Here is a 23,788-nt window from a genome sequence, read left to right as displayed (position 1 = left end):
TTTATTTTGTTATAAACATATAAATTAAAATAGATGAATATGTAAAGTAATTTTATTTATATATTTAATATTGTAAAAAAAACTAGAAATAAATAATAAAAAGAATGATTATGTGGTTAATGATGTGGCAAATTAGGTGGCACAATAGGAGAATAGCAACGATAAATACTACATTTTAATTTATATATGTGTGTGTGTGTAAGACACATGAAATTTAATAAATTCAATAGTCTTAGAAAAAAATACTCATGTAAACAATATACAAAATCAAATAAATGTTGTGTCTTACATTTGATTAGAAGTTGGAAAAATTTTGAGGATTTAAATGAGAGGGAATCTCCGTCTAACAAACTAAAACATTGCATTCATTGGAGATGATTAGGAAACGACGAAAACTAATTGATAAACACAATATATATATATATATATATATATATATAAATAAAGGATCCAAAATTCCAAATTTCTAATTAAAGCATTCTTGACATATTTGAGGAACCAAGGGATTTTTAGTCTTCTCTACCTTGAATCATTACTGGCCAGTCTTGGGATAATATGTTGTTAACAATATTGGACTGAAACTCGTTAACCGGCCCAAATCAAAGAGAAAAATATGGGTATAGGTAGAAATTTTTGGACCCACGCATGAAAACAGATCAACCAGTACCCCACATGCTGAAATGACTCAGCTTGAGTCAACTCATGGGTTGCATGGGTTAATCTTTCTTTTAAAAGGGAAATTTTTTTTTAAAATTTAATTTTGGCGAAGCCAGTGGGGAAGACATAAACACAAAATAAGCCAATGGGGAATTTTACCTTTACTAGCTAGTAAGCTTTTATACGAAGGCCACCATGATTCAGATCCTCTGCCTTTTCGTCACAGCAAATGGTATGCAGTGAGATACGTACTTGGTGTTTATTTAAGCCTGGCATAAATAAATTTATAAATCTCTCTGATTCTCTGAAGCATTTGTTGCTGACTAATCATGAGAGAATTGAAATTTTGCTAAACTGCTCCACTCTTTGGTCAATCCTCGGGCGTTGATACCACTTTGGTACATATAGGATCATGTCCTTACCAAAAGTTCAGCAATGTTTGAAGTACGAGCTTTTGCGGCTTTTGCCTGGTAAATCCATGGCCGGACTAACATGCAGTTGTTAAAAATAAAGTAATTCATTAAAAAAAATTAAGTTACCATCACACTAATGTTACTATCCATATCCAAAATGCATGATTATAGAAATCAACATCCACACCAAATATATATATGTTCTATTACACTATATTTATTTAAATACAATTACTACAGAGCAAAGAAACAGCAAGAATAAAACGAACAAGGTGTACTGTACATAGTCAACAGTATGCAACAAGACATTGAAGTGCAGAAGGATCAAGCAAGAGCTTAGTAAGCTCAGTTGAAATGGCAATGTCCACATCAGCAACAAAATGTAGTGCAAAAGCCCATCCAAACCACAAGCCTTGTTAACATCAATGCAACTGGTTTCTAGTATATAACTCAACACACCCTTGCTTCCAAACATGATTACAGTCATGACTCATGAGGGCTGTCTTCTCTGCAAATCCAATCATCTTTGAACCCAATCCTCCTCCCATACCACAAGCTTGGCTCATCAATATCATGACATTCTTTTTCCCCATCACTTTTGAAACCAATTAAATCATCAAAGCCCAATAATTCAAGAAACTTTGAAATGATGTTGCAGACCGTCTTGTTTCTTATATTCACCTCCCACGATGAAACTTGTATTAGAAGGTTTCTGCGTGGAACCACTGCACATAGAAATCAAACTCTTCTCAAACCTTCACACAGTCTCTTTCTATACAAATTGTAAAAAGTATAATATTCACAAATGCTGTTTTTGAATTTACAAAAAGAGCAAGAGCAAATTACAAAGAAAAAATGCACTCATAGAAAAATACACGCACAGCTCCACTTTGATATACATATATAAAAATATACCAAAAGATTAACAAATACCCAAAATTTTACTCATTTATCCAAAATACTCGTAAAACTATTTCCCAAATTCAAGCCAATAACTGTCACAATCGCAACAAACACAATCAAACATTTTCTCATAAGAAACAAAGATACACTAAGCCCATAAACAAAATCAAGAACCTCAAAACTTAAATTACATCTATTTCTTACATTTTCTTAGAAACCAACCAAAATGCAAGTATCCATAAACTAAAATGGAAATCCCCATATCCAATTGATCTTTTCCCCATTCATTAATTCATTCATTCTCTTTTTCTGTTTCTTATATGTTTCAACAAACCAAAAATTGATATTTTAAAAAATAATCGTACTCTTATTAACAAATCAATCAATCAAATGAAACCAAGTGCACTAGAGAGATTCAGAAAATAGGTTTAAAACTCCCATACCATCAGAAACAATAGGAAAGCAACACTGTCTTTAGAAATTTACTTAAAGCAAACACAACAAAGCACAATCCATATGTAATGTAAAAATCATGGCAGTAAGATGCCATAACCCAGACAATGAAAAGCACAACCCAATAATCTAACCAACTAGTACACATACTATAATGTAGCATGATAAAAAAAATGGAATTTTCAAGAAAGAAAAAAGCATAAAAATTTTAAACCAGAAAGCAAATTAGCAAACACCTGAAACATATTTGACAATATTAAAGCCGAATGAATTAAGCCAAAATAATGTAAAGCATGTGATTGTCACCCCCATTAATCTTGCAGCAGACCTACACCCAACACAAAATCAAATGCTGAAAGCATGGTCTTTTTCACTCACTACATAACACAACAATGCGTTCTTTCAAAAAAGGGAAAGGTTTTGCTGCATACAGGGGTATATGGCAGCAAAAAGAAAGGGACATGTGTTCAAGCCATGGCCATTGAGTCAAACCCAATCAACGTTGTGATCTTTGAAAATGGGTGGTGTTCTAGGTTGTGGGAGACTGTGCGGAAAAGTGAGAGAGAAGGAAAAACGTATGATCATCACCATTAAAGAAGAAATGACTTGTTGAAGGAGAAGTCACAATTTTTTGACTACTCCTTTTCAACCTATTTTTGGGCAAATTGAGAAGTCATTCTGCCAGATGACTTTATTTTGTATTAATAAAGGATTCAAATTCCCAGCTTTAGACGCCAACAAATATATATATATATATATATATTTGTTTTTTCTTTTAAGACAAAAGTTAAAAAGTTATTTAAAAAAAAAAAAAGAGATCAAGCCTGGTTTTAAGTTTAGAAATCAATAATTGAACTTATGATTTCATAACTACCATATAATGCCACACTATTTGGAAGGTATGACAATTTTGGGAATAATAATTTCGATTTTAAAAAATAGCAAAGAGACCACATCCTCAGCCTGGTTCCAGTGCTTGTTGTAAAAGTATTACATGGAAGAATAAAGGGATTTTTATATATCTCATTCTTGATTCTTATATGAGCATTAATTTAGTACTTGCATTTTCAATTTGAATAATTGACTCCTTGGAGATTATAATTTGAGTCAAATTAGTCCCTGCAATTTCAATTTGAACACTTGACCCCTTAAACATTATTTTTGTGTGTCGGTTTAGTTCCTTCATCTTACCATTAACAATGTTATTCTAAGAGTAATTTACTTAGGTGAGATCGGACGATTTTTATTTTTTTTTTAAATGAATAAGTCCTACTTATTAATTGAGACAAAGTCACTACCTAAATACGAATTCAAATAGAAACATGAAAATTTTACTCTATGCATGTATCTGTATCAATATCATGCAAGAGCATTCTGTAGCTAAATTGTAGTACTTTCTCCCCACTGGAGAACAAGATGGAAAGATCTCTAATGTGTTAATTATAAAGCCAACCAAGAAGAAAGAATTGAATGCATTGCAAGATCATCAATTGGGTAGAAAAAATTGTAATTCATGCTTACATGTTTGTAATATAATGTGCATATCTTGCACTTGAATGCATAGGGAGTAGCTCCCAGCCATTTATAGAATCAGCCCAAGTTTAAGCAGCTTCATGCTGGTGATGTTATATTTCTTCTTCAACTTCTTGTACACAATCCATGGCAGCAGCTCCGGCAGATTTCACAGTAATTTCTTATGTACAGCTAAAATTACCTACAATAATAAGAGATACCTGTATTAGAGTAAAGATTTTTAACAGAAGACCAAAGCTCAAGTTGATCTCAAACTGGACAACATTAGAGCATGAGATGGAAAACTGGCCGCGAAATAAGAACATATAATAATGAACAAATTCAGAGACATGAGTCTAAAGAGACACTGAAGCATTGGAACATATTTAACAAATCTTTACAACATAATGTCCGGAGAGACATAACAGGCCACAGCACAAGTGAAGGACCATTATTCGGGAATCTAAATGAACTACAACAACCACAAATGAGATTTCAAATAGCCTCACTTATTGTGATTCTTCTTCTTTTTCTTCTTCTTCCTCTCTCTCTCTCTCAAACACACACACACACACACACACACACACACACACATATAAGTATATGTATATATATATATATATATATATATATCTTTGCTCAGCAGAACTTTAGCCAGAATCAGCTACTCCTCAAGCCTAATCTCAAATTTAAAATCCCCAACACTTTTGATTATTACGGTAGTACAATGCCAAATGCCATTTAAGAACAACTCACATAATTTTCTTCTAAAACTATAATCACTATGATGAGATCCAAATTCATTGGGAAAGGCCTATATATCTATAACGCAACACAAAACCAAGAAGAAATCTAAAATTTTAGAACTTTAAGGATGAAAGAAAAGGAGCCACCTTTGGATGGAGCCTAAAAGACACTATAACCTTGATTTTGCCTTGTATATATTCCATTGTTCATTACTTTTATAATTCTAACTCTTTGAACCAAGCCATGATTGTAAGCTATAAAACCTTAATTTACCCATGCTTCAATAGCTGGCTTGTTGCACAATTACAGAGCCCTAAACTTTTGAATAAGCACCAACTCTGATGGACAGGTTCATTCCCTCCAAACTCTAGGTGAGCAATTTTTACCAATTGCCCCCTGTTTCCTGCTGGCACCCTTTCAAAGTTTGCTTTGTGCTTCAAACTATTTCTGCATAGTGAATATGAAATTGTAAATAAATTGTCCAAAACATCAGCAGAAAAATATAGACTATGCAGATGTTATCAACATTTAAGTTATGGATAATTAAGAATTTATGCTAATTGCACCCAACTGACAATAAGATTATTGTAATTATTTTGTAGTTGAAACACCAAAAAGGCCATCTTGTAATTCTGAGGCAATCTTCTCTCTCTCTCTCTCTCTTCCTTTTCTTACTTATTATAATTTTTGCATTTGTTCTACAGAGTTTCTAAACACATTTGGTTATTCCTTAAGCCTAATCTCAACCTTTAAATCCTTAAACCCAATCATTAGTGCAGTACGATTCCTGATGCCATTAATGACCAAGCAATCTCTTCTTCAAACAGTGTAATCCAGTTAATGATACCCCAAAATCATAGGAAAAGGTCTGTGGTTTTATAGTGCAACACCTAAGCAAGAAGAAATAAGTAAGTTTAGAGCACTAAACAGTGGTTCTAGGCAGCACACTGAAGGTGTCAAATGTCATAGTGTAATCCTAATGATGCTAAAGCTAATCAAGATACTACCGTGCCAACTAGTGCAAAATTATGCCATTGAACTCAAGTGGAAAATAAGAAAGAATAACACAGGAAAGAAGAAGGTTTGTATGTGAGCTAATTCTCCACCCTTCTACGAATTAATAAGTAAAGCTTTATTACAATAATAATAAACTTCACTTCTTTATCAGATATACTGTAAACCAGAATAATTTTGGGAAATACTGAAGTACTCAAATCATGAACATATGCTAGCCAAAGAAAGGAGAAAAAAAAAAAAACCAAGAAAATCGTGAACCTATTTTAGAGAAGAAAAACCACGCCAATGTGTTTTTTTTTTTTCCTTCATCATCATCCATGTATGAAATGGCCCCATTGTCTAGAAGAATCTTACGTACCAACTTGCCAGACGTCAACAATAGCGGCAAACATCCACATACAAATCTAATATTAACTTCAAATGGAACACAAGAAGTAAAACAATTCCAAGATCACTCAATGACAAAAAGCTAAGAGGTCAAGCACTGTCCAAGGAGGCATTATGATTTTATGATATTGTAACTATCCTTTAAGAGGTCAAGACTACATGAAAACATGAGACAAAATCCATGTTATGTAATTGCCACATTCCAAACAAGACTTATTAATTAATTCAACCTGATACCTTCTTCTAGCTCATCCATTTGCTCTAAATCCATAATGACGTCTCCATCTTCTCCTACAGTACATGCCACGATCACAGTGATTTCCCTCTTGCTGTCTTCTTCCCTCTGAGCGCTTCCCTAAAGCAGCAAGGTGTGCGTCTCCGTCCTTTCGTGTGCAAGAAAATTGCTCAAGCTTGGCTTAAATCTCTGTGATTCTCCCATTTGAAATCCTCTTGTTCTTTCTGCAATTTCAGCATCAATCACACATTCAGAAACCCAGGCTATTTCTAGGCGAAGAAAAAGAAACTAGCCCAATCCAAAAAGAGTGAAGAACATACCAGGGAAGTGAGAAATATTGGCCCAATCCTCTCCATTTTCCTTCTCACATCTTTGCTCTAATTGGGGACAACCACAAATATTCAGGGTCTGTAAAGAGGTGAGTTGACTCATCCCTTCGGGAACCGACGTCAGATTGGGACACCCCCAAATCTCTAATCTCTTGTTAAATATTAGCATTGATACACCATGTTGAATATGCTAGTTGAATATGCTAGTATGGATGCGGAAGCGAAAGCATAAAGTATGAAACACAATAACACACGAGAGTTACGTGGTTCAGCCTAACGGCCTACATCCACAGAGGAAACCCTAAAAGAGCTACATCAATAATATATTAAAGTGTAGTACAAATTCTGTATTACAATGAATCATAACATGTGTATATATAATAGACTAAATCCTAGACTAATAGACTTCTAGTACAAGTAGAATTAGGCTTGGACCTATGCTAATGAGCTAATATATCTCTAACATCTCTTAAGAGAAGTTAGGCTTTTCAACCACTCCTCTGGCAGAGACTCCAAGTCCTGCACCTCCCTCAAATGCAAATCCTTTAATTTGGAGAGAGGGGAGGAGGAAGAGGACGGAAATGTAGAAGCCGTATTCATCGTCTTCATCTCAATCGTCTGTTCCAATGGCTTCCAGCTGGTATTAATCATATAGAGCCCTTCAAGATTTGGAAATAGCGGCATCCAATTCGTCATCTTAGGGCAATCCCAGAAACTAAAAAATGAAAGACGCGGAAAGGAAGGCAAGGGTATTGTTGATGTCGCTGTTGCCTCCTTGCCCTTATCCACAATATCCCTCCGCCACCATCCTTTTAGATTTGGGCAATTCTCGAGATAGAATCTCTCAAGAGATGGGAAAAATGTTGATGGTGATGCAAGTGAAGCAGATATCTCATTATTGATATCACCGTCTGTCATGTACTCCAGCCCATACATTTCTCGAATATGTGGCTGTCGGAGAGATGGGAGTTGATATAGCGGTGGCAAATATTAGCACTTCTTACAATTGCCTATATTTAATTTAATCCGGTTGGCATATGAGTCAAACTCTTACAACTATTTATGTCAAGGTACTTAGACTGACCAATTTTTTAATGTCTATTGGTAACTTCTTAAGGTTTACACACGTAGAAAGTTTTAATGTTTGCAAATTCACCAAGTTAGTAATAAAACTAGGGAGAATCTCAATATCATTAGAGGAAAGGTCAAGGTATTTGAGATGCATCAAAATACCAATGATATTTGACAATATATTAATTTTTAAACCATGTAAGTCCAAGGCACACAAGTATCTAAACTAAAAACAAGTGTTTTGAGTGTTGATTCTTCCATTGTTTCCCCAACACCGACTCAAGGATCGTATGCCAAAATAAATGTTCGTATCTTATTTGCTTTAACCAATGTGCTTAAATTCTCCCTAAAAAATGAAACATTGGCAAATGAAAATGAGAGATGACGAACTTTTTCAATGACATTGTTTGCATTAGAATTAACCAAAGCACACTCACTCCTTGAGACTGATCGTGCTAGATCATGGATTAAATCATGCATCTTAAACTTTGTATTCATGCCTTCATCTTTTTCTACTTCTTGAAAGACGGACCTCCAATGTAAATCCATGAAGTATTTATTGGCAATATCCTCTAATTGTTTGTTATTTTCTGGTGATTGAATAAAATCTTGTGCTATCCATAGTTGTATCAATGTCAACTTATCAATCAAATAGTTTTTAGGAAAAAGTGAACAATATACAAAATAACACTTTAAATATGATGGAAGATGATCGTAACTCAATTTTAAAACTGGTAAAAGACCATTCTTTGGTTGAGTTACATTTGTAAGTTCATTATTCTTGATATCTAACCATTCAACTTTTGTTGTTTTGAAATATAAGACTCTCCCTATTGTCTTTATAGCTAGAGGCACTCCTTCACATTTTTCTGCAATGTCCATTCCAATTGCTTCAATGTCAAGATCAATGGTATCAATTTTCATACCATTCTTTTTTATCTGTCTTCTTTTCACTCTCTCAACTCTCAAGAGTCTCAAGTCTCAACAACCTATAAATATACGGCAACTTAAAAACGAAACTGTTTGCGGGATAATATTTGGCAAAACGAAACATGTTTACCAACAACAACGTTTGAAAAGGACATGGAACTTTGCCCAAAAAATTTATAGTAAGCAAAGTTAAATTAAATTGAAGTAGGATTATTATTATTATTATTATTATTATTATTATTTTGAGAAGAGGATTAGTTTTGATTTAAGACTCAATAAATTAAAATTTACTAAAATATATGCTTTGGAGAGACAATTTTGTATTTTGTAATAAATGGCAATGCTACTACAAGCACATGCCAATAAATGATCAAAATTTGTTGGTTGCCATCAAGATTACGAACTATACTAATTTGTTTGACAACAATAATTAGTATTTTTTAGTTAAAAGATATATATATATATATAAAATAGTTGACTTTTCCATATATTTGATTTATAGATTATGAAAAAGTCAATTATAATATTTGACTTTTTTAACTTTGAGTATTAATAATACTCATAGTTGGAAAAGTCAAATATTATAATTGACTTTTTTAGTAAGCATGACCCTTATCAAAATTGGGCTTTGAACCAAAATGAAAAGATGATTTTCTAATGAACTTTATAATTGTGTACTTATAAATTGAAAATTGTTATGACTGGTAACGTAAAATTAATCATAAATAATTTCTGAAATTAAAAAAAAAATGCCTAGTTCAATTTTGATAGATGTTTATTTAGAGATGTATTAAGAAATAGTTAGTTAGTTTTTTTCTTTATTTATATTTTATTAGTATTGAATATATATCCTAATTTGAATTTTCATGCATTTATTTAGTTTTAAATTTTACTATATTTTTCCTATTCTTGAATCATTTATTTATTTTTTGACGCTAAAGATAAAGTCCTTGTTCAATCCCGTATAGAGTTAATGGAAAACCTTGAGACAATGAAGGGCAAAAGCAATAAATATAATATTATTTTGATAATAATTATTTAAATTAGCATTGTCTGGTATCTATTTTTTTTTTAATAAAATCATATTTTGAGAACATGATTTTAAGTGTCAAAATTAAATTCCTAAATAATTTTAAAACAGTGTGGGTATATAAAATTAATGTTAAAAAAAAAAAAAACTATTTTCAAATTTCCCTTTAGTGGGGCTTTTCTTTACTTCGGCCCGGAAGGTATGGAGCCTTTGTAATGAAATATCAATAGGTGGGGGACATTAAAAAAGCCCAAAGCTTAAAACCCACACACCCCACAAAAACCCAGTACCCTCCAAAGGCCTTTTTTTTTTTTTTTTTTTTTTTTTTTTTACACTCTTTCAGCTGAGCCTGTAGGTGATTCTCTTAAGCATTTGAGGTGATATTAGCAAGTCTCATGATACCCTTATCTTATTGACATGTGGGTTCTACATGTGATTTGTTGTAAAAATATTATGGATGTAACACTTCTCACTTAGAAATGATTCAAAAACATTTGTTTTTTACTAGTCATGACAGAACTGACATTTTACTAAACTACGCTATTTTTTGTCCATCCTTATTCTCTTATACCACTTTGGTATAAATAGGACCGTGTCCTTGCCAATGGTGGCTAGCTTTGGATAGATTATAAAGATCAAAATAAGCTAAGGTATGATTAATTTGAGGAAATTCTAACCTCCAACTACTCAAAAACTAATTGTTTATCTGTTTGACAATTATTAAAGAGTTACACCACTAGTTTTTATATTAGATACTACAAAGTTCAAATTCAAAAAAATATGCTTTAGGTCATAACAACCACATTACAGTTTAAGATAAGAGAGTTTAGGATGGATGCATGGTGTAGGAAGGATGGATAAGAAATTATTAGCAAAAGTTAGGACTGTTTGAAATAAGTTAAAAAGTTTTTGCCTCACAAATTTATGGCCGAACTGAAATGGGGTTGCTATTTTGAGTCCTTAAATTTTGCTATTTTGCCGGACATGGGTTCATTCATCAATTCTTCATGTGCGTGATACATAAGATATCACGTGAAAAGAAAATTGTCACAAAATTAAATGCATAATAAATGATTTTTACGATTAAAGAGTCGAGTTCTATTTTGATGCATGATGAATATAAATGTTTTAAAAAAACAATTATCTTGTGTATTTTCCCTTTATTTATATTTTGTTATATTGAATTATCCTAATTTTAATTTTAATGTATTAATTTTTTTTTTTTAAATTTTACTATCTTTTTTCTACCATTGAATGATAAAAAAAATAATAATTAAAAAAAAAAAAACAATTTATGCTTTAAAGCATGGTTCCGTCTTGATGGAAATTAATGGAAACTACAATATTTTCCTTCATTTTTTTAGTACAAAATCATAACAGAAATGAAATAGAGAACTAAATAAAATAGTGGTTCCCTATTTTTACACATGTTACGATTCATACACAGAATGCTTGATAATAGAAAACAACATACATTCCGAATAAAACACGTAACATTACTTAAAATACAATTACTATAAAGCAAACGAGCAGCAACAATAAAATGAACAAGGTGTACATAGTGAACAATATGCAACATGACAAAATGAAGTTCAGAAGTAAATTCAATACATGGTGTGTCATTAGGGATGTCCTGTCTTCAAGGCTCTTGGAAACAGAACACGTTGAAATCATTCTCATCTCAGTCCTCCACTGTTTCTCTCTACAAAATTTGTAACAAATATAAATATTCATAAATGTTATTAAGGAATTTACAAAAACAGAGAAAATGGCAAATTTGGCAGTGAGAGAGAGAGAGTTCCACTATGAACAGATATAAAATATACTAACAGATTGTACTAGACGTTCACTAGTTCTATAATACGAAACAGAAATTTGTCACAATCCAAACAAACACAACCAAACATTTTCTCATAGTAACCAAAAATAAACTAAGCCCACCACCAAAACCAAGAGACTGAAAAATTAAATGACATCCTTCTCACATTTTCTTAGCAACCAAGTAAAATGCTTTAATTTAACAAAATAAAACTGAAAACTCCAAAGTCAATTACCGTTTTCCTCATACATTCTCTCTTTCTTCCTTTGTGATATGTTTTAGAAGACAAAAGATAAAAGTACAAATCTTACTCTTATTCACAAGTCAATCAATCAAATGACACAAAATACACTAGAGAGATTTGGAAAATAACATCAATAACTCCCATACCATCAGAAACAATAGGAAACCAACAATGTATTTATGCAATTACTTAGAGCCAACAAAATATAGAACAATCCTCATAACGTAAACACCATGGCAGCATGATGTTCATAAACCAGATAACGAAAAGTACAACCCAAAAAATCTAACCAACCAAAAGACCACATACTATTTCATAGCATTATAAAAAGATGGAACTTTTTATAATAAAAAAAAGAAAAAGGAAAAACCTAACATATTGAAACTGATTTGACAAATGCTAAAGCAGAGTGAATCAAACCCAAATGATGCGATGCACTTGTCACTCCCATTAACCTTGCAGCAGACCTACACCCAACACAAAATCAAATACCGAAAGCGCAGTCCTCTTCACTTACTACGTAACACAACAATGCAACTTCCTTTCTTTCAAGTGACCCACATGAAATGAATTGATAAACCACATGAAGACACGGCCATTGAATAAGACCCAGTCAATTTCTTGATTTTTGAAATGGGTGGTCGGGTTTCCTAGGTTGTGGGAGACAAAGTGAAAGAGTGAGAGTGAAGGAAAAAAGTATGATCATTAACATTAAAGAGGAAATGACTGGCAGAAGGAGAACTCACAATTTTATGGCTTCTCCTTGTCATCCTTTGTTTGGAAGGGTGACAATTTTAGGAATGATAATTAAGAAAAAAAAAATTGTATTATGTGAATAGGCCCTATTTATGAATTGAGACAAAGTCACTACCTAACTATGAATTCAAATGGAAACAAGAAAATTTTCCTCTTATACATGTGCCTCTTTCTATATCATGCAAGTGAATTCTGAAGCTAAATTGAAGTAGTACTTTCTCCCCATTGGAGAACAAGATTGAAAGGTCTAATACACACCTCTCATTTGTGCTAATTATAAAGGCAACCAAAAAGAAATAATTGAATGCATTGCAAGATCATCAATTGAGTAGAAAAAATTGAAATTCATGCTTACATGTTTGTAATATAATGTGCATATCTTGCACTTGAATGCATAGGAAGTAACTCCCAGCCATTTATAGAATCAGCCCATGTTTAAGCAGCTTCATGCTGGTGATGTTATATTTCTTCTTCAATTTCTTGGACACAAAATCCATGGCAGCAGCTCTAGCAAATTTCACTGTAATTTCTTATGTAGAGCTAAAATTACCTACAATAATAAGAGATACCTGTATTAGAGTTAATATTTTAAACTGAAGACCAAAGCTCAGGTTGATCTCAAACTGGAGGACATTCGAGCATGAGAATGAAAACTGGCAACGAAATAAGAGCATATGATAATGAACAAATTCAGAAACACGAGTCTAAATAGACATAACAGCCCAAAGCATATTTAACAAATCCTTGCAGCATAATATCTAAAGAGATATAACAGGCCACAGCAAAAGAACATATTTGAACAAATGCAGAGACAAAAGTGAAGGACCATTATTCAGGAGTCTAGACATTTCAACTACCACAAATGAGATTTCAAATAGCCTCACTTATTGTGATTCTTCTTCTTCCTCACACACACACACACATATATGTCTTTGCTCAGCAGAACTTTAGCCAGAACCAGCTACTCCTCAAGCCTAATCTCAAATTTAAAACCCTTAACACTTCTGATTATTACGGTAGTACAATGCCAGATGCCGTTTAAGACCAACTCATATACTTTTCTTCTAAAACCATAATCCCTACTATGAGATCCAAATTCATTAAGAAAGGACTATAAATCTTTAACGCAACACAAAACCAAGAAGAAATCTTAAATTTTAGAACTCTTAAGGATGACAAAAAAGAGTCACCTTTGGATGGAACCTAAAAGACATTATGACCTTGATTTTCTCCTCTATATGCTCCTTTGTTCATCACTTAAATAATTTCAACTCTTTGAACCAAGCTACGATTGTAAGCTATAAAACCTTGATTTCCCCATGCTTCAATAGCAGGCTTGTTGCACAATTACAGAGCCCTTAAGTTTTGAATAAGAACCAACTCTGATGGACAGGTCCATTCCCTCCAAACTCTGGCAATTTTTGCTAATCGTCCCATGTTTCCTGCTGGCACTATTTCTGCATATCAAATATGAAATTGTAAATAAATCATCCAAAACATCAGCAGAAAAATAAACACTATGCAGATGTTATCACCATTTATGTAAGCAAGATATGGATAATTAAGAGCTTTTAGTGGTTGCACCCAACTGACAATAAGATTCTTGTAATTATTTTGTAGTTGAAACTCCAAAAAGGCCTTCTTGTAATTCCAAGGCAATATTCTCTCTCTCTCTCTCTTCCTCTTCTTCCTTATTATCCTTTTTGTATTTGTTCTACAATGTTTCTAAGCACATTTAGCTATTCCTTAAGCCTAATCTCAACCTCTAAATCCTTAAACCTAATCATTATTGCAGTAAGATTCCTGATGTCCTTAATGACCAACTCGCTTCTTCAAACAGTACAATCAAGTTAATGATACCCCAAAATCATAGGAAAAGGTCTGGATTTATAGTGCAACACCTAAGCAAGAAGAAATAAGAAAGTTTAGAACACTAACCAGTGGTTCTAGCACAATGAAGGTGTCAAATGCCATAGTGTAATCCTAATGATGCTAGAGCTAATCAAGATAAACTAGTGCAAAATATGCCATTGAACTCAAGTGAAAAATAAGAAAGAATAACACAGGAAAGGAACAGGTTTGTATGTGAGCTAATTCTCCGCCCTTCTATGAATTAATAAGTAAAGCTTTATTACAATAATCAAAACTTCATGCCTTCATCAAATATATAGTAAATCATAATAATTTTGGGAAACACAGAAGTACTCGAATTATGAATATATGCTTAGCCAAGGAGAGGAGGGTAAAAAAAAAACCCGAAAAAGATCATGAACCTATTTTAGAGAAGAAAAACCACAGTAGTGCTATTTTTTTTCTCTTCACCATCATCCATGTATAAAACAGCCCCGTTGTCCAAAATAATCTTACGTACCAACTTGTCAGATGTCAAAAATAGCTGCAAACATACCACATACAAATCTAATATAAACTTAAAATGGAACACAAGAAGTAAAACAATTCCAAGATCACTCAATGACAAACACCTTGATTGGTTGTTCCTCATCAACCATCAATTTCCCTCTTCCTATATTCAAAACACATGATTTCTCTCAGTATTTGGGTTGACCTCCATAACTTTTTGTGGTATTCATAGTTGTTGAAGAGGTTGACATGGCAAGAAAATATTACGAACTCGTAAAAATGAAAACCAATTCTTTTCTTTCTTTTCCTTCCCAATGGATTGGCATAAAAACCAAGGACAGAACAACACAACAGAATCAACACTACAAATTCTTTCCTTCATTTTCCTTCCCAATGGATTGATCTTATCCTTCCACTCCTTTAATATAAAACTCTCAAACTCAGTTATGTAAGTAGTCTGATCAATGGCACATTCCACTGTGGCAAGGAAAAAGCTGAAGCTTTCTCCAATGCTAGAGTAAATCAACAGAAACCAATTTCAAAATTCTAGAGGAAAAGGGAAATATCACCACCTACATATTAAACCAAAGTTGGATTTTTTTTTTTCTTGGGTTCTGAATAACTTCTTCTAGAGAACATTGGAGAAAGAAAGTTTTGGTGTTCATTTTTAACATGCAAAATTATTTTCACAAGGCAATAATATTTTCTGCAGGGGGCACTCCAGATTTCATGACACTGATGGACAAAAACAAGAAATTCATAGAAAACAAGGGACTTTTTTACGATATAACTAAACTGGTAACACATTTCTTTAGTACCATCTGTTTTCCCGCAACTGCAAGCTATTGTTATTTTCTTTGCTTTTATGAGGCATTCAATTATAAAACTCTTCAATCAGAAAAATGAATTCCTCGAGCCAAAAAAAAAGAATTCCTGTACTTGTGCATAAAAAGCTCCAAATATATATTATTTTTAATTTATTTTTTCAACAGATATAAAACATCTAATTGTCCAAAGAGGCATTATGATTTAATGATATGCTAACTATCCTTAAGAGGTAAAGACTACATCAAAGACGAAAAAAATCCTTGTTATGTAAGTGCCACATTCCAAACAAGACTTATTAATTAATTCAACCTGATACCTTCTTCACCTTGGGTGCATTGGTCAGCACTAATGGCATGCAGTAAGATACCTGGTGTTTCTTGCTCATCCATTTGCTCTAAATCCATAATAACTTCTCTATCTTCTTCTACAGTACATGCGACGATCACAGTGATTTCCCTCTTGCTGTCCTCTTCCCCCTGAGTGCTTCCAAGAAGCGGCAAAGTATGCTTCTCCATCCTTTCGGGTGGAAGAGAGTGCCTCAATCTTGGCTTAAATCTCTGGGATTCTCTCAAGCATTTGTTGCTGACTTAGTCATGAGAGAACTGACATTTTGTTAAACTACACTCCTGTCCATCCTCATGCTCTGATACCACTTTGGTACACATAGGACCATGTCCTTAGCAATGGTGGCTAGTTTTGGATAGATTACAAAGACCAAAATAAGATAAGATAAGATTAATTTATGACAATCCTGACCTCCAACTACTAAAAATCTAATTATTTATCTATCTGACAATCATTAAAGAGTTACACTGCTTTTTCTTTTTGATAATCAAAGAGTTACACTGCTGGTTTTTATATTAGATGCTACAATGTTCAAATTCAAAAATTATAGTCATAAGTCAGAACAACCATGTTACAGTTTAAAATAGAGTTTAGGATGGATGTATGGTGTAGGAAGGATGGATCAGAAATTGTTAGAAAAAGTTAGGACTGTTAGAAAGAAGTTAAAGTTTTTGCATGGAAAATTTATAGCTGAACTGAAATTGGGTTGCAATTTTGATTACTTAAATTTTGCTATTTTGCTGGCCATGGGTTCATATCACCAATGCTTAATGTCCATGATACATATGATGTCATGCATTCTTTTATCAATCCATCAGTTATTAAACTAATGAATGTAAAAAATAAATCTCTCTCTAACTCCAAGTTACCATCAAATGGTGGAACTAATTTATGACCTCTACCCCTACCTCTTTTTGCTGCAGCTTCTCTTATCCTATGAGGAAGAGGGAAAGAGATTATTTTTTATTAAAATAATAATTCCATGTTACCAACCATTGGATTACTATCATGCATATCCAAAATGCATGACTATAGAAATCAAATCCACAACAAATACATGTTCTATTACAAAATATTATTTAAATACAATTACTATAAAGAAAAGAAATAGCAAAAATAAAATGGACAAGGTGTACTGTACATAATCAAGAATATGCAACAAGACAAAATGAAGTGCAGAAAACTTCAAGCAAGAGCTTAATAACCTCACTTGAAATAGCAATGTCCACAGCAGCAACAAAAGGAAGTGCAGAAGCCCATCCAAACCACAAGCCTGGTTAACATCAACACAACTGGTTTCCAGTATAAAATTCAACACACCCTTGCTTCCAAACATTGTAGCAGTCATGAGGGCTATCTTCTCTTTAAATCCCATCATCTTTGAACCAATTCTCCTCCCATACCACAAGCTTCCTTCATCGATATGATGACATTCTTCTTCCATAGAACTTTTAAAACCAATTAAATCATCACCTCAATAATTCAAGAAAAATTGAAATGATGTTGCTGTCTTGTTTCTCAAATTCACTACCCATGATGAAACCTGTTTCAGAAGGTTTTCCACTTGGAACCACTGCACATGGAAATCACACTCTTCTCAGACCTTCACACAATCTCTCTCTACAAAATTTGTAACAAATATAAGATTCACAAATGCTGCTCTTGAATTTACAAAAAGAGCAAAGAGCATATTAGAAAGAAAAAATGCACTCATAAAAAATTACACAGAAACACACAAACATAGACAGAGAAAGAGCTCCACTCTTATAAACATATATAAAATATACTAATAGATAAACAAATATTCAGCGTTAGCCATATATTCATACAACTATCACCCACATTCAAGCCAATATTGTTAGGGCCGTGATGCTAACTAATGCTCCCAAAACCTTAAGGTGTTAGGACGAGTCGCATGAAAGTCTTTATCCAATTGCAGCAGAGCAAAACCCCACATCTATATGTGCTGCGGGCAGGCATGAGGGGCTTGACAGTGCATTGGTAGACTTGCACCGGTTGACTGGGCTGTAAAGCACCAATGCCACGTGATCCCCAATAAGGCCACATGAAACGAAACTTTAGGGTGATTGCTGAAAATTCCAACAAATATGAAACAGAACTTTGTCACAATCACAACAAACACGACCAAACATTTTCTCATAGGAACCAAAGATGCACTAAGCCTATCAACAAAACCATGAGATTCAAAACATAACTTACATCCTTTTCTTACATTTTCTTAGCAACCAACCAAGATGCTTTAATTATTAATAAAATAAAATGGAAAGTCCCATATCCAATTGCTCTTTTCCCCATTCATTAATTCATTTCATTATCTTTTTGTTTTTTTTTTTTTTTTTTTTTTTTTTTTTGTTTTTGTTTCTTATATGTTTTAACAGACAAAAAATGATATTTAAAAAAGAATCATACTCTTCATAACAAATCAATCAATCAAATGACAAAATGCAGTACAGAGATTCCGAAAATAACTTCTAATTATTAATGCAATCTCTCTCTCTCTCTCTTCTTTTTTACTATCCATTTTGCATTTGTTCTGCAAAGTTTATAACCATATCCGCTGTTCTTTAAGCCTAATCTCAACCTGCAAGTCCTTAAACCCAATTATTAGTGCAGTAAGATGCCCCAAAATGACCAATTCGCAACCTTTTCTTGAAACAGTACAATCAAGTTCATGATACCCCGAAATCATTGAAAATGGTTTGTGGATTTATGGTGCAACAGATAAGCAAGAAGAAACAAGCAAGTTTAGAATCTATAACATTAAAAGAGGAGAGATACCTTTGGATGCTACCTAAAAGACACAATAACATTAATCTTGCCTTAGATAGCATGCCTCTCCTTAATTCATTAGTTCAATAATTCAAAATATTTTCTTATACCCGTATGAACCAAGCTATTATTGTAAACTATAAAATTTTAGATTTGCCAACAGACACTATAGCTCAATATTTTTCTTATGCCAACTCTTGTTTACCAAGAGAAGGTTGAAAGTGGGGTATCAACAGTGGTTCTAGCACACTAAAGGAGTCAAATGCCATAGTTGTAACCCCAATAATGCTACAACTGATCACACAAGGCAGGAGGAGGTTATTAATAGAAGTACACGGATCATAAACATATTCTTACCAAAAAGAAAGGCACCGGTGCTACTTTTTTGTCTTTTCATCATCCATGGTTGAATCAGCCATATTTTGTCTAGAAGAACCTTGTGTACCAACTTTTGAATCGTCAAGAATAACTGCAAACATGCCCATAAAATGGAACCCAGCAAGTAAAAATATTGTATATTTTTAAATGAAACCCAGAAAAGATTTATATAAAATTTCATATTTTTACATAAAAACAGCTAAAATCAAAACAAATTAACCAAATCCCAATTTCAAAGAAAATAATTTTTAAAAAAATATGTAGAGTTTTGCTCATATAATACTTACGCTTTCTTCTTCCCTCCATTCTTCCCATTTGAAATCCTCTTGTTCTTTCTGCAATTTCAACATCAATCACACATTCAGAAACCCAGGCTATTTCAAGGCGAAGAAAAAGAAAAAGAAAACGTAAAGTTCTGTGTTTTTAATTTTGTGTGTGGAAAAGAAATTATAGAGTTTTTTAATTTTGGTTTTGCTTGTGCTTCGAAAATCTTGCATCTGGAATTACAGAAATTATAAAAGAAGTTTTATAAAAAAATTAAAAAAAAAAAAATTCAAAGAAGAGTGAGGTGACTCATCCCTTCGGGAAGTGACGTCAGATTGGGACACCTCCAAATCTCTAATCTCTTAAGAGAAGTTAGGTTTTTAACCCACTCCTCTGGCAGAGACTCCAACTCCTCAATCTCAAACAAACGCAAAAGCTGTAATTTGGAGAGAGGAGGGGAGAAGGAGGAGGAAGAGGAAGAGGAAGAGGAAGAGGACGGAAATGAAGAAGCCCTTCCTCCCCTATTATTCATCTCTATTGTCTCTTCCAATGCCTTCCAACTACTATTCTTCAACCAAAGCTCTTTTTCAAGATTTGGAAATAGCGGCATGCAAGTCATCTTAGGGCAATCCCAGAAACGAAAGAAAGAAAGGCGTGGAAAGTACGGCATGTGTTGGTGATAGCGATTAGTTGATGATGACGATGATGATATTGTTGATGTCGTTGTTGCCTCATTCCCCTTATCCACACTCCTCCACCATCCCTTTAGATTTCGGCAATTACTGAGGATCAGTCTCTCAAGGGATGGGAAAAATGTTGATGGTGATGCCAGTGAAGCAAACATCTCATCATTCATATCCCCATCTGTCATGTACTCTAGACCATCCATTTGCCAAACACTTAGTTTTCGGAGAGTTGGGAGTTGATACAACGGTGGCAAATATTGACACTTGTTACAATTGTCTATTTCTAATCCAAAGAGATTTGTTAAGAATGAAAGCCAACTTGAAACTCTCACACCCATGTACCCAAACACTTCCAAAGATTTTAAACTTTCATGTGGTTGGAGGCTATCCATGGAATTTTCATCATCACTGGCATCTACACCATCATCACCCCTGGATTCCACTTTAATATCAACTCACTGAGATGTTGCTTCTCCTTCAAATTTGCAGCCTTGAATTCTGGGGTGGCATCTTTCACTCGTGCCAAATTTTTAACCTCTAATTTTCCTGTCAAGTCATTTAGCTTGTTTAATTCCGCAAGCCCACCGCAATGCTTGGAAGAACCTACAAGACCCTCACTCACAACAAATAAGTTTAATGTTTGAAGAGAAGTCAATTGCCCCAATCCACATGACATATGAGTCAAATTCTCACAATCTTTTAGGTCAAGGTGCCTGAGGCTGACCAATTTTTCAATATCAACCAGTAACTCCCTAAGCCTTTTACACTGACAGAGCTTTAATGTTTGCAAAGTCACCAATTTAGTAATAGAACTAGGGAGAACCTCAATGTCATTAGAGGAAAGGTCAAGGTGCTTGAGGCTGACCAATTTTTGAATATCTACAGGTAACTCCCTAAGCCTTTTACACTGACTGAGCTTTAATGTTTGCAAATTCATCAATTTAGTAATAGAGTTAGGGAGAACCTCAATATTATTATAGGAAAGGTCAAGGTGCTTGAGGCTGACAATTTTTTGAATAACTACCAGTAACTCCCTAAGCTTTTCACACTGACAGAGCTTTAATGTTTGCAAATTCACCAATTTTGTAATAGAACTAGGGAGAACCTCAATATCATTAGAGGAAAGGTCAAGGTACTTTAGATGGATCAAAGTACCTATGGTATTTGGCAACATCTTCATATTTAAACCATGTAGGTCTAATGCACGCAAGTATCTAAAAGTAGAAATAAGTTTTTTGAGAGTTGATTCTTCAATTGTTCCCTGCACATAGTACCTTTTATTGCATGCCAATATAAATGTTCGTATCTTGTTTGCTTTAACCAACTTGCTTAAATTCTCCTTAAAGAATGAAACATTGTAAAATGGAAATGAGAGATGACGAACTTTGTCATTAACATTGTTTGCATTAGAATCAACCAAGGTACACTCACTCTTTGAGACTGATTGTGCAAGATCATGGATTAAATCATGCATCTTAAACCTCCTAGTCATGCCCTCATCTTCTCCTACTTCTTGGAAAAATGATCTCCAAAGTAGCTCTTTGAAGTAATCATCAGCAACATCCACTAGTAGTAAGTTCTCATCTGGTGATTGGATCAACCCTTGTGCTATCCATAATTGTATCAATGTCAACTTATCAATCAAATAATCTTTGGAAAATAATGAACAATATGCGAAACAACACTTTAGATGTGATGGGAGATGATTGTAACTCAATTTTAGAACTGGCAAAATACCATTTTTTAGCTCGGTTACATATGTGAGTTCATTATTCTTTATATTTAACCAGTCATCTACTGATTTTTTAAAGTATAAGACACTTCCTATTATCTTTATAGCGAGAGGCACTCCCTAACATTTTTTTACTATGTCCATACCAATTACTTCAAAATCGCTATTGATGGTCTCTTTTCCTTCTTCAAACGCCATTTGCTTCAACAAAGCCCAAGATTGATCATCTGACAGGCCTCTTAGATAATATTGTGAGAATGGGCTAGTAACATCTGCAACCAATTTGGTCCGTGTAGTAATCACCACCTTACTTCCCTTTTTTCCATCCAACAAAAGTGCTTTCAATTTACCCCATGTTGCTTTGTTCTCATTCCACACATCATCCAACGCAAGTAAATAAATTTTTTGATTGAGAATTATGCGAAGTTCATCTTGCAAATGTTCCATTAGCAGGCTTTCGGGTTTTTTTTTAGTTGCAGATGTAATCATATTTTCAACAATGGTTTTCACATCAAAGACATCAGAGACACAGACCCACATTTTCAATTCAAAATGAGCATTGACCATCTCATCATTGTATATATATTGAGCAAGTGTGGACTTCCCTAGCCCTCCGATTCCCACTATGGCTATAAAGGAAACATTCTTTTCCACATCAGAGTCTTGCAATAGACCTATGATGGCCATCTTATCCTCCTCTCTCCCAATAACTTCTTCTTTACGTACAAATGAGTGAGTTTCCCTCTCCCCCATCGCAAGCTTTGTTTCCCTCTCCCTAGTCACAGCCTGTGTCTCTAAAGGACGCTGTATCAACTGGAAATTGTTCCTATTATATGCTATATCATTAAGCCTCTCCCTCATGGCTTTTATTTTGCAAGCCATCTTAAGACTAAAAACTATTTGGTTTGAACTTGAAAAGAAAACGCGTACCTTCTTTGCCATTTTATCACCACCCATCACCTTACGCCGAAACACATGAGTGGAGAAGTCGCTCAGCAAGTCATCGGCATCAAAAACTACTTCTCTGAGCTTCATGAGCCAGTGCTCGTCTTGGTGGTTCTGGACCTGTTGCTCTGCATCTTCAAGTACAGCTTGAATAGCGAGAACAGTGTTGTTCATTTTTTCGAGATCATCTTTGACACCCCAGATGGATCCAATCTGTTTGAGAGTGGAGGAGCCCAAGCTTTCGATGATCTTCCGTACAACGCCATACAGGATTGCATCGGCCATTTGTTCTTGTTGGATGAAAGAAAACGTAGCAAGCTTAGCTGATAGAGAGTAGTTTGAGATAGGAGAGGAGGAAGATTAAAGTGGCTGTGAAGGAAGACTTGGCTAGTTATGTAAAGACAAAGTCCACTTAGAAAATGACAGATAAATGTGAACAGCGGCTCCACTGCTCAATAATTACTACTTTAACAACAGCCCCATGTACATATATAAGTTATTTCTCCTGTATTTTATTTTGGGATAATAACACTTCCCTCCTTTTTAGGTTCAGCCAAATTACAGATTACCTCAAACTAAAAAAAAAAAAAAAAAAATTTCCCTCTTTGGCATCACAGATTGACTAAACTTTGTTAAATTAATATTAAAAATGTTATATACTAATATGTCCTTTGTTTAAGGGTAAGTTTCAAGAATTATCCTCCATTTCAAGATTAAAATTAATCATTGTACTAAATTTTTAATTGAAGTGTAATTTAAAATATTAAGTATTTTTTTTTTCTTTTTTCAATGAGTTACAGAGAGGTTTGCTGTTGCAAGTGTTTTGGTGTTTAAAAAATTTTACAATTTTATTCTAAATTTATCAGTTATTTTTTTATTAACCATTTATAAACTTTTGTAAAGAAATTCTTTTAAAAATTTAGAATATTTAGTTACTAATATAAACATGGGAGAGG

At 33.6% G+C, this 23,788-nt stretch overlaps 1 protein-coding gene and 1 long non-coding RNA gene across 10 annotated transcripts; both read right to left on the bottom strand.

Moving 5' to 3' along the window:
• Window positions 1–1,219: 1,219 nt before the first annotated feature.
• Window positions 1,220–6,813, bottom strand: LOC115968857. 3 transcript variants are annotated; one of them, XR_004086808.1, is made up of 5 exons: window positions 6,645–6,813; window positions 6,320–6,548; window positions 4,959–5,132; window positions 3,948–4,140; window positions 1,220–1,795 (listed from the first exon to the last, which is right to left on the bottom strand). It is a non-coding gene; the product is annotated as an uncharacterized LOC115968857 (long non-coding RNA). The 3 variants fall into 3 exon arrangements; XR_004086809.1 differs by having other exon boundaries at window positions 4,949–5,132; window positions 6,327–6,548; XR_004086807.1 differs by having other exon boundaries at window positions 6,327–6,548.
• Window positions 6,814–11,180: 4,367 nt separating this feature from the next.
• Window positions 11,181–23,214, bottom strand: LOC115968856 (putative disease resistance protein RGA3). Of its 7 annotated transcripts, XM_031088372.1 has the most exons (10): window positions 22,034–23,214; window positions 21,587–21,763; window positions 19,493–19,540; window positions 19,185–19,296; window positions 17,880–18,127; window positions 17,248–17,610; window positions 16,009–16,382; window positions 13,694–13,960; window positions 12,859–13,053; window positions 11,181–11,386 (listed from the first exon to the last, which is right to left on the bottom strand). In XM_031088372.1, the coding sequence occupies exons 1-4, from the start codon at window positions 23,115–23,117 to the stop codon at window positions 19,205–19,207; spliced, it is 1,401 nt and encodes a 466-aa protein (XP_030944232.1). In that variant the 5' UTR covers window positions 23,118–23,214; the 3' UTR covers window positions 11,181–11,386; window positions 12,859–13,053; window positions 13,694–13,960; window positions 16,009–16,382; window positions 17,248–17,610; window positions 17,880–18,127; window positions 19,185–19,204. The 7 variants fall into 7 exon arrangements, with proteins under 7 accessions (XP_030944232.1, XP_030944236.1, XP_030944231.1 ...); XM_031088376.1 differs by lacking the exon at window positions 17,880–18,127 and having other exon boundaries at window positions 17,248–17,657; XM_031088371.1 differs by lacking the exon at window positions 17,880–18,127.
• Window positions 23,215–23,788: the final 574 nt, after the last annotated feature.

The sequence above is a fragment of the Quercus lobata genome, chromosome 11 (assembly GCF_001633185.2).
Source record: "Quercus lobata isolate SW786 chromosome 11, ValleyOak3.0 Primary Assembly, whole genome shotgun sequence".
NCBI classification, from domain to species: Eukaryota; Viridiplantae; Streptophyta; class Magnoliopsida; order Fagales; family Fagaceae; genus Quercus; species Quercus lobata.
This window is presented reverse-complemented; position numbering and strand designations above follow the sequence as displayed.